Below are 12,852 nucleotides of genomic sequence, written 5' to 3' on the forward strand. Positions count from 1 at the left end.
CATGGCCTGCCACCGCCCTGCAGCTTCACACGCTCTCCCTACCCACTGCCCCACAGCCGCACACGCCATCCCAATCCGCCGCCCCACAACCGCACACGCCGTCCCTACCTGCCGCCCCACAGCTGCGTGCGCCGTCCATGCCTCTCCACCATGCATGCTGTCCATACCCAGGCCCACCTGCCATGTGTGCTGTCCATGCTCACACACTGCCACTGGGCACGCCCCCGCTGCCTGTAGCTGCACCCTCTTGCTGCACATGGTAAGTGCAGATCCCCACTCTCGCCCACACTCTCTGAGCGGGTCACCGGCTGGAGTGAGCCATACCAGTCCTACTCCTCTTTTCCTTTCTGGGCATGCATATGACTTACTTATGTTGCCTTCTGCAGCTGGGTCTCCCTTGTTCTCATGCCCCCTGGGTACTGAGCTCCCTGGATCCTGTCCCCACTGGCACAGGCACGGTGTTGGGTGCCAAACTTCCCAAGGCACCCGAAGCTGCTGTCTGTCCCTCTTGGAGGCTTTTGGCGCTGTGGTGAACATATCCCTTTTGTTCAGCATGGTGCCTTGCCTCTCTCTTCTGACCCATGGGGCTCCCTTGGCCTAGGGCTGGTCCCCAGAGGGGCTGGGGGCTGTCCCCAAACACTGCACCATCCCTCCCTCAGGGTCTCTCTGGTTAACTGCTGGGCTATGATCAACCCTGGAAGTTGCCATGGGAACAGCCCTGTCTAGCCTCCTGTCTGCTCCGAGCCAAAGGTCGGTTCGGATCAAGGTCCGTTGCCCAACCTCCGGCCCGGAGTCAGCAGGAAAGTTGGTGCCGGGAGAGAGCAGGCTGGGGCCTCCTGCAATGCCTCGCTGGCCAGTCACTCCCTCCCCAGAGGGGGGTTGGAGCAGGGGGCTCAGAGTCAGAACGCCTGAGTTCTGTTACGGCCCCGCCACAGACTCTGTGTGTGACCTTAGGCAAGTCCCCTGACCTCTCTGTGCCTTTGCCCTCCGTATAATGGGGCCGGGGGGGAGCATTCGCAGAGCTTGGTTCAGTGCGATTCACGGCCCATGTGCATTAAAACCACAACCGGAGCCTGCACTGAGCAACCACTTCCCAGCACTCAGCCACCGCTGGGCAAAGCGGAGCCAGCGCCTCCACGGGCAGCTCCGGGAGCCACCTGCTGGCCACGCCGGCGTCCCACAAAGGCCCTGTTCTGACCAAAGGGGAGCCCTGGGTGGCAGCGGGCCGGACTGGAGCCCCAAGCTGGGCGTTCGCTTGGTGCCACATCCTGGGGAGAAGAGACTCCCCTGCCCGAGTTCTGGGGCCCTAAATCCCCCCCAGGGCCCAGCCCCTCTGGCTGAGCTGCCAAGCACAGCATTTCCTGGTGGCTGAGTCCCAGCTCAGAGTCCCGGGGGGGGGGGGGCGCGGGGCCAGGGGCAGCCAGGTCGGAGCGGGAGGGTGGCCAGTTTTGGGTGGGTTTGTTCCTGGAGATTTCATCACGTGACATAATCTTTAAGTCCTGGAGACTCCAGTACAATCCTGGAGGGTTGGCAACCCTAGCCACTGGTCCCAGTAACCTCCCTGGCTCCCTACGCCCCCCCCGCCAGCAACCCTCCCCCCAGCTCCCCACTGTTCCCAGTGACCTCCCTGGCTCCCTACGCCCCCCCCGCAACCTCCCCCCAGCTCCCCACTGTTCCCAGTGACCCCCCTGGCTCCCTACGCCCCCCCCGCAACCTCCCCCCAGCTCCCCACTGTTCCCAGTGACCCCCCTGGCTCCCTACGCCCCCCCGCAACCCTCCCCCCAGCTCCCCACTGTTCCCAGTGACCCCCCTGGCTCCCTACGCCCCCCCGCGCAACCCTCCCCCCAGCTCCCCACTGTTCCCAGTGACCTCCCTGGCTCCCTACGCCCCCCCCAGCAACCCTCCCCCCAGCTCCCCACTGTTCCCAGTGACCTCCCTGGCTCCCTACGCCCCCCCCCGCAACCCTCCCCCCAGCTCCCCACTGTTCCCAGTGACCTCCCTGGCTCCCTACGCCCCCCCCGCAACCCTCCCCCCAGCTCCCCACTGTTCCCAGTGACCTCCGTGGCTCCCTATGCCCCCCCCGCAACCCTCCCCCCAGCTCCCCACTGTTCCCAGTGACCTCCCTGGCTCCCTACGGCCCCCCCGCAACCCTCCCCCCAGCTCCCCACTGTTCCCAGTGACCCCCCTGGCTCCCTACGCCCCCCCCAGCAACCCTCCCCCCAGCTCCCCACTGTTCCCAGTGACCTCCCTGGCTCCCTACGCCCCCCCCCCGCAACCCTCCCCCCAGCTCTCCACTGTTCCCAGTGACCTCCCTGGCTCCCTACGCCCCCCCCGCAACCCTCCCCCCAGCTCCCCACTGTTCCCAGTGACCTCCGTGGCTCCCTATGCCCCCCCCGCAACCCTCCCCCCAGCTCCCCACTGTTCCCAGTGACCTCCCTGGCTCCCTACGGCCCCCCCGCAACCTCCCCCCAGCTCCCCACTGTTCCCAGTGACCCCCCTGGCTCCCTACGCCCCCCCCAGCAACCCTCCCCCCAGCTCCCCACTGTTCCCAGTGACCTCCCTGGCTCCCTACGCCCCCCCCAGCAACCCTCCCCCCAGCTCCCCACTGTTCCCAGTGACCTCCCTGGCTCCCTACGCCCCCCCCGCAACCCTCCCCCCAGCTCCCCACTGTTCCCAGTGACCTCCCTGGCTCCCTACGCCCCCCCCCGCAACCCTCCCCCCAGCTCCCCACTGTTCCCAGTGACCTCCCTGGCTCCCTACGCCCCCCCCAGCAACCCTCCCCCCAGCTCCCCACTGTTCCCAGTGACGTCCCTGGCTCCCTACGCCCCCCCCGCAACCCTCCCCCCAGCTCCCCACTGTTCCCAGTGACCTCCCTGGCTCCCTACGGCCCCCCCGCAACCTCCCCCCAGCTCCCCACTGTTCCCAGTGACCCCCCTGGCTCCCTACGCCCCCCCCGCAACCTCCCCCCAGCTCCCCACTGTTCCCAGTGACCTCCGTGGCTCCCTATGCCCCCCCCGCAACCCTCCCCCCAGCTCCCCACTGTTCCCAGTGACCTCCCTGGCTCCCTACGCCCCCCCCGCAACCCTCCCCCCAGCTCCCCACTGTTCCCAGTGACCTCCCTGGCTCCCTACGCCCCCCCCCGCAACCCTCCCCCCAGCTCCCCACTGTTCCCAGTGACCTCCCTGGCTCCCTACGCCCCCCCCCCCGCAACCCTCCCCCCAGCTCCCCACTGTTCCCAGTGACCTCCCTGGCTCCCTACGCCCCCCCCCCGCAACCCTCCCCCCAGCTCCCCACTGTTCCCAGTGACCCCCCTGGCTCCCTACGCCCCCCCCGCAACCCTCCCCCCAGCTCCCCACTGTTCCCAGTGACCTCCCTGGCTCCCTACGCCCCCCCCGCAACCCTCCCCCCAGCTCCCCACTGTTCCCAGTGACCTCCGTGGCTCCCTATGGCCCTGCAGCAGCCCTCTCCACAGCTGCCTCCTCCACCCATAACAATCCCTCTTCCAGACGCTCCTGCAGTAACCTCCCATCCCTCTCCCCCGGCCCTGATCCCGCTCATGCTGATCCTCACTGGCTGAGGGGGAGAGTTGCTGGGGTGGGGTGGGGGGGCAGTAAGGAGCCAGGGAGGTTACTGGGAACAGTGGGGAGCTGGAATTGTTACATAGTCCATGTTATATCCATATCATAAGCATATTTTCATAAATAATATGGAGTGTAATGCCACAGCGGGGATTCAGCAAAGCAGGAATCTAAGTGAAGATGAAAAACAAGGCCATCGAGTGGGGCAAAAGGCAGGGCAGTTCATGCCCCTGGGCCCCTCGCTGCAGTACTGACAGGCTCTAGCAGAGGGGTGGAGCGCCGTCTGCATGGGAGTAGGGATCAGTTACAGGTTGCTTGAGAGCCAGCAGTAAGATTCTTGGGAGGTGGTGGGGTTTGGGCAGTCACCTCCCGGTCACCAACCTGCTGCCCTGAGACTGCACAGCTGTTAACGCCAGCCCTGCCCTTCCAGAGTCCTGGCCAGGCGGCGGGCCTGGGAGAAGGTTTAGGGGAATGGCAGGAGTGGGGAAAAGGGATCTCGTCAGCTTTGTTCTTTCCCTTGTACCTTGTTTGGGTTTGTGCCTTTGGGCACTTTTTATGCGGTGGAAGCAGAACTGGGGACACAACTGTCAAATTTCCTGCCCCCAGCACTACAATGGTGGCCGTGTGTCAGACGTGCCTAAGATAGATGGACAGACGCAGAAGGAAACTCCCTAGAACTAGAAACTGTCCACTGTTCCTAATCAGGTCAGTTCCGCAACCTGACCTGCATGTAGTCCTGTATCCAGGGCAACCTCCCAGCCCTGCCTCGGCCCCAGGTCCAGACCCTCAGCATCCACATGACCCAGCACAGGGAACATTCTCAGGGGAGCAGCCATGGCTCACCCCAGCTCCCCTAAAGCACCAACAATAACACAAGTTCACTAATAGTCCAATAAAGAGCTTGGTGCCTCAGAGACTTGAGGCTGCTGCGTCTGGCTTGCCAAGCCCCCACTCCCTTCCCTCACCTCCCAGCCAGTGTCTGGCACACCAGCCTCTGTTTTGGAAAAAGCCCCACCCTTGAGAGAGGAAGGGTGGCCCTGGGGGCTAGGGGCTTGCCTCGGAGTTGGGAGACCCAGGTTCGATTCCTGCCCGACCTTGGGTAAGTCACTGAGCTGCTGGGTGCCTCACCCTGCCCTGCCCCACAGGATCTGGTGAAGATAAATGCACTAGTGACTGGGAGATGCCATGGTGATGGGGACACCTCCCCGGCAGAGGCAGGGCTCCTGACAACTTAACTGCAGCGTTGACTAAGCCTGTTGAGAGCAGGGCTCTTTGGCACAGCCGTCCCTGGACCTTGTCTACGGCAGCACGGGGGGAAGCTGCATTCCCTCAGGAAAGGGGCGAGTATAGCCAAGCTCACAGGCAGCTCAGTCTTGCCAAGCTCCCAGTGGGCATGATCATCCCCCCTCAGCGCCTGCTCCAGGGCATTGCTCATGCCATGCCTAGGTGCTAGGGGGCCCCCTAAGAGACCCTGCTCTCAGCGGCATCTCCCAGGCTCCTAATCCACCCATTTCATGATGCTGCTGTTCTCATCACCAGGCTGCATACAGAGGAGTCAGGCACTCCAGCCCATCAAAGAATGGACACGTTTTCCTCCTGCCACTGGATCTGTGTTACTGGCTCTGGCCTTCCTGTACTGGAACACAAGTCCCTTGTCTTCCCATGACATCCCTTGCTGCTCTCCACATGACACACCCAGACAACCTTACCTCTGCCCCCTTTGCAATGGTACATGGGAACATGGCAGCTCTGAGTGCAATGATACTTGGGGAACAGGGCATCAGCCAGTGGTTGTGGTGGACTTTTATTGTGCTGGTGTTTGTTATGGAGGAATAAAGTACCCTTGTGGCTTCCCTATGGGGACAGAGCTAAGCTGTCTGGCTGCGGTGTGTGGTAAGCGTCACCTAAGCTGAGCATTAGTGTGCAGCGGGGGGGGGGGGGGGGGTTGCGTGCACCTGTGGGTGCATGTGTCTGTGAGTATGCGCACACCTGTGTCTGTGAATGTCTACTGATCCCAGCGAGATGCAGAACAGGAAGGAAGACACCAGTCTTTGAGCTTAAAATAACATTTCAAGCATCCTTTAGTCTTGTCATGTAACATTAATGAAGAATGCCAGTTAGCCTGCACACACGGGCAAGGAGGCACAACTACACCCCAGGGGTGCATTACAGATGAGGACCCAGGAGTATCTAGCACTGCATCACCAAGCTACGTACAGCAGGCCCAGCCTCAGGAAGGGAATCGACTCCAGTTACTGTTTTAGAGCTTTATCGTCCTTATTTTTATAGCTATATGGAGAAAAGTAACAGGCCCAAAATGCTGCCCAGGCAGTGACCCTGAGTCACCCCTGATCATTCTGCTGCAGCCCCTGGCCTCCCTCCCGACTCGCAGCTACCCCCATTTGCTTGGACACACGTAAAACCTAGAGATAAGCTCACTGCAGCAGGGCCTGTGTCTGTACGTCTTCCATGAAGCACCCAGCACAAATTTGGGTGCTACAAAATAAATAAGAATCATTCATCCCCTTCTGCTCCATTGCAGCACAGCACCTGGCTGGGCCCCAATCTTCTAGCACTGGGACATCACAGTATCTGGCAACCGTCAGCAAAGGCACAAAACCACATCACATTACCACAACCAGGAGCCAGTGGCACTGGGACACAAACACCACTTCTGACTGGGCAGCACCTGAGATGCCGACACCCAGCCAGGATGCAGCATCTCTGTCACGCTGCAGTTATCATCTAACACGATCCGTTCGTTCACGGAAATACTATGTTCTTGTTCTGAACCGTCCCTTGGGTAGGGCGAATTGGGGTGACCGCTCCGGGTCCTGTGCTTGGGGAGGCCCCGCAGGCCAGTGCGATTGGCCGGCGTGGTTGGTCCTGGAAGAGACGAACCCTGTCACTTCCAGCCCGGGTCCTGCACCACCCTAGGTACAGCCCCGTTCTTGTTACAAAGAGTCACAGTCCCAAGCATGCACGGGGGCTCTCGGGAAAGGTCAGCAGATCATCCTCCAGATGCTGAGTGAAGACCAGCTGTCAGCGGGTGTAGGAGCGCTGCCAGCGGTAAATGTCAGGGCTATTGTGGGGGCAGCAGGACTCCTGCCTGCAGCCACTTCTGCTCTGGGTGACCTTCGGCACCGGCCTGGCCCCTCTCTTCTTGGCCTGGCCCTTCAGTTTGTCCTCTGTGAGGAGGAAATCCACAGTGGTGTGGAAGAATTCCAGCAGCACCTCATGGCTCCAGAAGGCACCACACAGGCTATCCTTGAAGAAGCCACAGTGTCCACCTCCCTGGGTGAGCACTAGGAAGAAGTAGGGGTTTGTCTCAAACAGCTCGAAGGGCAGAGTGTCCCTGGGGGCCCCACACACGGGGTCGTCCTGGCTGCAGATGCACAGCACTGGTACTGCCACCTCGTCCACATCCCGTAGGGGGTCGTTCCTCTCCCAGTACAAGTCCCAGGTCTGGGCCTGGCAGAACAAAACCTCCTCCAGCTCCCTCAGTGACTGGCCCCCAAAGAAACGATCCAGGGGCAAAGCCTCCCCTAGCACCGTGGCAAACCTGGGGGAGACAGACACTGGTAAGAGCCCAAGCAGGAGAACGAGGAGGGGGGACAGCTCCCTGTGCTGGGGAGGTTCATTGATGGAGCACGGGGCAGCTCAGGGCTGAATGGACCATCTCACCATGGCTCTATCTGGGACAGAAAAGGCAGTCTCCCTTCATCCACCTCCCCCAGGGCTCTGCAGCTCCCCACGTTGTGCTGAGCAGCACTCTCACTAACCAGGACTGCTCCAGCTACAGCCTAGGGTCCCCAGCTCTGTCCCCTACCTGCTGATCCCACAGGATCTCACGTGGGTCCAGGAGACATGGGCAAAGCCACGGGGATCCCTCAGTGCACTGCCAAGCTGCACTCAAGGCATGGTGGAGCTGGGAGGCTGTGGCTCATTGCTTCAGACACTGCAGGGCCAGGCCATCACTACACGCTGTCCATCTCCGCCCCAGACAGACCCACAGACGAGTCACTCACCGGCTGAGCCACACCTTCTGGGACATGAGCAAGAGTTGCTGCCATAGCCAGGGGCACCCAGCTTCAAACCATCCCCGAGGGTCAAAGATGGGGGAGATGCAGCCAGCAGCTGTCAGGAGGCTAGAGGAACCACATTCTCCCAGGTAGGAGAACAGGAGCCCTGCCCCAGTGCTCTCCCCCACTGCAAAGAGCAGGGCCCCTGGGCACCGGGAGCGGATGTACTGGATGGCTTCTCGCAGGTCAGCAGGATCCCCATATGGCTGCAGTGTGGTGGTGCTTAGGGGGCAGCCATTCTGACCACGGCGGTTAAAGACAACAGGATGGTAGCCATGAAGGAGTGCCACGTGACATAGCTAGAACCAGACAACAGGAGTCACTGTGAGCACCCTGGGAACAACAGGGAAGGGCAGCCTATCTGCCTCGAGGGCCCCACCCCCAGGCTGCTCTACCAGCTGGTGGGTTAGGGCAGAGCCGTCCCTTGGGTAGTGCAAATTGGGGTGACCACTCCAGGCCCCATGCTTTGGGGGGCCCCATGGGCCAGTGCGATTGGCTGGTGTGGTCAGTCCCGGAAGAGACGAATCCGTCATTTCCGTCCCAGACCCCACACCCCCCTCGGGACAGCCCTGGGTTAGGGACTCAGACACAGGAGAAACCTGCGATCACACCTGGAATCCAGGTCAGGATTCTTCTGCCCTGTGGCCAGTACCTATGGCTTTATAAATGGTCCTTTGAAAGGATCCAGGCAATGGGTCTTAGAAGCCTGTTCCTCTGCTCAGTGCCGTGGTATCACTGCCTGGAACGTTTGACTCATTCTTCCTTTCCTCAGTGTCCTGATCCCTGGCCAAGCTGCCTTGGTCCCCGTCACCGCCTCGGGCGCCACATTCAGGCCGAGGTTTGCAGATGTGCTCACTAATGTGGGCACCCAACCAAAGACCCCTGGGCTGATTCCCAGTGTGCTGAGGACCCGCTGAAGTCAGTGGGAGCCACAGGCTCTCGTGGGGGCTGGTCAGAAGCTGAGGCACCCAAATGAGGGAGCACGTTGAGCAGTTAGTGCCTTTCATCTCTGCGTCAGCCCCTCCATCCCCAACTCACCCATCTCTGGCCCCCTCCCACTGGGATAGCTTCACCCCATTAACCGATGGATTTAACAGTCCCGGGGGAGTCGTCCACAGCCCCCTCCCTGCTGCAGCACAGCCCCAAACAGCACTGACCATTCAGCTTTCAATCACACTGTCCTCTCACCTCCAAGTCCATGAGCCCTGCCCCTCCCTGCAAGAGGGAGGTTTCTGCCCCAGATGGTCAGGTGGGTTGGCTGCATTTCCCACGCGCAATGGCATGTTGTTATTTTCTGCCCATGCTTCCCATCTCCCTAGCTCCCTTTGTTTGCAACTCCTCCCAATTCAGCATCATTGGAAAATTTCACTGGCATCTTCTTTACCCCTTTTCAGATGGGCACCGCCCAGGGGCAGGGTTCAGAGGACAGGAATCATGAATGAAGCGGTTAAAGAATATCAGCACTAGGTGGTGTGGAGTGGGCAAGGGCATCCAGAAGTGGCATATGGACCCAGCACATGTCCCGTGCTGCAGTCGGGCCGTGCGGCACTAGGCGGGGATGCCACTGACGGGGGCAACCTGGACTCAGTTGCATCGAACAGCAAAGGGAGTACAAGGCTCCCCATTGTCTGACCCCGAGACTGGAGTTAGCTGGGGAGCTCTCTGGCTGGTACTGACTGTGTTGTTCTAACTGCACTCACAGGCTGTTGCTGGCCCTAGCGAGGTGGCGCTAAGGCTCATTTCTGGTAAGGTGAAGAGAGGTTTAAGGAAGCCCAGAAAGACCCATGTCTCCCAGCCCAGAGCCCAAGAGAATCCACTGTCTTCTCTGTAGATTCAGCTTGTCAGCTGCAGCAGCAAAGCCAAAGGGCAAATGGGGTCAGTGGGCTTGTGGGAGGGTGGGGGATAAATCTCGGCACTAAATCAGCTGTTAATAGCGATCGCTAGGGGACCCCTTCGGTACTGGGCAAGGAACACACTACTGGGGTTTATACACAGCCTCTGTTAGAGCCTCTGCCCCAGGCATCGGGCAGCTGGGAGACAGACTGGAGCTCCATGCAGCTGCCTGATGGGAACAGCCTGTCCTCCCTGGTGTGTGTGTGTGTGTGTGTGTGGGGGGGTGGTTGTGCAGCAATTCCCTAGATACCGTACACCCTTCCAAATCCTGTGTGACCCCCATGTTCTCCAGCCAGGCACAGCACTCACCCCCATGCAGCCCCACCCCAAACAGGCCACAATGTTTCCAAACCCTCCAAACAGCCCACTTCTGCCCTGAGTAATCCCCCCCACATTGCTCTGCCCCTCGGGGGCAGGGACTGGCTCCATCTCTGCGTCCTGTCGCTGTCTGTCTAAGGAAATTCTCTGAGCTGTAGCTGAAGGGGTCGGGGTCATGGTCCCTGTTTCTACAAAGGGGAAAACGGAGGTGCAAGGAGGGGAAGTGACTGGCCCAAGGTTACCCAGCAAGTCAGTGGCAGAACCGGGATTGGAGCTCGGGGGCAGTTCCTAGTGCCCAGCCCTGTTGCCTGTCACTGCCAGTCCCTCCCCCTCGTTACCTTGCTGATGTTGCGGGTCACCTTCCCGAAGGAGTTGGGGACAAGCAGCAGGACAGGTGCGCTGCAGGGGCTGGATGTCTGCCTCCTCTCCTGCTGTGCTGGCCCCACTGCCCAGTCCAGAGCCACCAGCCCCTCATCACTCAGCTGCAGATAGGTCCTTACAAAATGCACCCTGCTGTCCAGGGGCCCCATCAGGCTGGCTAGTGTCTGCAGGGAGGGGAGAGCCCTCCATGGCCAGCTGACTTCGCATTGGCCTTTCAAGGCCTGGCACTGGCTCTCCAGGTAGGCAGCCAGCGCAGAGGGCTTGCAGACCAGCTGGGCCCCAGAGCTGCTGGGAACTTTTGCTTTCTGAACCCAAACCCGGACACGCAGGAGGATGAGCAGCAGGAGGAAGCCCAGCACCCCTGCCCATGGCAGCATGGCCGGGACAGCCCCTTCTTGGATCACAGGTCCCTGCTCCTCTACAGGCTGTGGGGGGCTGAATCACACACAGCCGTAAGGAGAGGAAGGAGCTGAGCAGGGGGCCGCGCTGTCCAGACTTCCTCAGCAGACTTCCCTCCAGAGAGGACAGGTTTCTAGCATGGCAAGCTTCAACCTTCTGCTTTGGTAGCAAGAGAGGGCGGGGCTGGCTAGGGCGTGTGAAGCAGCAGCCTGGAGGAGGAGCTGCGGCGGTTTCCGTGTCAGTCCCAGAAGCAGAGAGAGAGAACCACAGAGACTAAAGATTGTGCATTAAAGACTACCCCTTTGGGTGAGGGGAGGGAGGACTTGGAGATGGGGTGTGTGTGAGGGATGCTGTGGGGAGAAAGGCTTCACTTGGCTGCTGGGGCAGGCGACACCTCACTGCTCTGCACGTACCCCTCCGGGCACAGGAGTGAGAACAACCCCAGTCCTAGGAGAGCGGGCAAAGCAAAAGGGAAACCTGGGGAAGACAGAGCCCAGGACACCCAAAGCAAAGGACAATGGCTACTCTCTGCAGCAGGTTCAGCAGCTTGCAGCAGGACAGCCCTGGGCACAGGGAGGGAAAGAGACATCACAGTGGGCAGGGTCTGGCAGTGGCAGCCCTGGGGAGGGGCAGAGAATGATGCTGCTCAAGGGGCTCTGCAGCTCAGAGCAACCTGTGCATTTGAGAGAATAACTTGATTTCTGATGGGAGCCATGACAGAGGCTCAGTGATGCTGAACTGATGCAGGCCAGAGGCTCCAGACCCTGCAATTTCATGTTTAGCTCATGAGCAAATACAGAAGAGAAGAGGAGTCAACATTTCCCATCCATTATTCTCAGGCTCTGGCCTTCAGCAGCAGCATTTCGAATGCTCCAACCCAGGGCTGGACGTCCAGGGCAGATGCACGGGCAAGAAGCAGGAGAGTTAATTGGGCAGTGCTTTCCAGCCCGCTCAGCGGAGCAGAAGAAATTCCCAGCTGCACTCGCAGAGAACGGCTTCCCAGCTCAGCAGCACTGTGCAGAGGTGGAGCACCACCTCCCTCTAGGAGCACCGCCAGCCACATCTTGGCCCTAAACACCCAGCACACGGCTCAGCCCTTGGCACTCAGAAACCACGACACAGGAAGCATGACAGCTGACGACTAGACCAAGACAGTCTAGAGGGGACACAGGGCACCAGAGCAGCAAGAAGCACTGTCTGTCCCACCATCCTACAGGGCATTTGGGTGCCTCTCATACACACATAACCACCGCTGACCGTCCACAGGGGAACCCACCCGGCCACACCTCCAATGCATGCGACAGTCCGGCCAAAAAGCAAACCTAGACCGGCTCCCAGGGACTAAAGCCCTGGCTCCAAACCCCTTCACCCACAAGGCAAAAACCTTACTCCAAAGACCTTACCAATCACCCATGTCTTGGAGGCCTCCCAGTCAGGATCCAGGCCAGGCCACAGCACAGACATGGCTTTGGTAGCGCTCACAGATTAGTCTCTGTTGTTTGGTGGGAGAAACAGTATGTGAGCGTGAGTGCGGTAAAGCAGGCACACCCGAGACTGGGTTAAGGGTGCACATGGGTCATTGGACTTTTCTGATCCAGGAGTGCTTTACTAGGCAAGCTTAATGCTCCCTTAACATTGTTTGGTATGGAACATGAATGAGAACAGCATCTCCAGTGATGCTAGCAGCAGGGCCAACGAGAGGGGGGGGGAAGCCGGTACAAATTACCGGGGCCCGGCGGTCCAGAAGGGGACCCGGGGCCCGGCTTCCCCCTCTCGTCGGCCCTGTTTAGCCGGTCCGCCCTTGCTGGGGGGCCTGAAAAAATTTTTTTCACCAGGGCCTGAACCCACTCTCGGCCGCTCTGGCTAGCAGGGATACAACAACCAAGCGCTATTGATCTCTTGCTCCAGGCCATAAACTGACCACAGGAAGGGGTCAGGCAGAAACGTGTCCACAAGGGACAGCACTGCAGGTGCATTAGGTCTTCTCCAGTGCACCCTGCACTAGCCACCATATAAGGTGGTCCAATGCCCAAAGGGCACGCCATCCCACACCTCTTCCTGCAGATACCAATTGCCCGGGGAGGGGGGGGTGTCTAGAACAGTACATGGGCTTCCCCTGAACGACGCACCATGGTGATTTACAGCCTGTTTTGTCCCTTGTTTCTTCATTGACCTTCCTGCTGCCTTGAAGATTGTTTCAT

The 12,852-nt window shown here is 60.2% G+C and overlaps 1 protein-coding gene across 1 annotated transcript; it reads right to left on the bottom strand.

Moving 5' to 3' along the window:
• Nucleotides 1–6,620: 6,620 nt before the first annotated feature.
• LOC135891071 (protein ABHD15-like) lies at nucleotides 6,621–10,629 on the bottom strand. Its single transcript, XM_065418558.1, has 3 exons — nucleotides 10,210–10,629; nucleotides 7,607–7,959; nucleotides 6,621–7,140 (listed from the first exon to the last, which is right to left on the bottom strand). The coding sequence occupies exons 1-3, from the start codon at nucleotides 10,627–10,629 to the stop codon at nucleotides 6,621–6,623; spliced, it is 1,293 nt and encodes a 430-aa protein (XP_065274630.1).
• Between the last annotated feature and the right edge of the window lie 2,223 nt (nucleotides 10,630–12,852).

The sequence above is a fragment of the Emys orbicularis genome, chromosome 17 (genome assembly GCF_028017835.1).
Source record: "Emys orbicularis isolate rEmyOrb1 chromosome 17, rEmyOrb1.hap1, whole genome shotgun sequence".
NCBI classification, from domain to species: Eukaryota; Metazoa; Chordata; order Testudines; family Emydidae; genus Emys; species Emys orbicularis.

What these genes read in the sequence shown, in the direction of transcription:
- LOC135891071 (XM_065418558.1), bottom strand. Translation starts at nt 10,629, where the DNA reads ATGCTGCCATGGGCAGGGGTGCTGGGCTTCCTCCTGCTGCTCATCCTC. An exon ending in TGACCCGCAACATCAGCAAG is followed by an intron (nt 7,960 to 10,209) that starts GTAACGAGGGGG and finishes GTCTGGTTCTAG; the next exon opens with CTATGTCACGTGGCACTCCT. An exon ending in CAGAAGGTGTGGCTCAGCCG is followed by an intron (nt 7,141 to 7,606) that starts GTGAGTGACTCG and finishes TGTCTCCCCCAG; the next exon opens with GTTTGCCACGGTGCTAGGGG.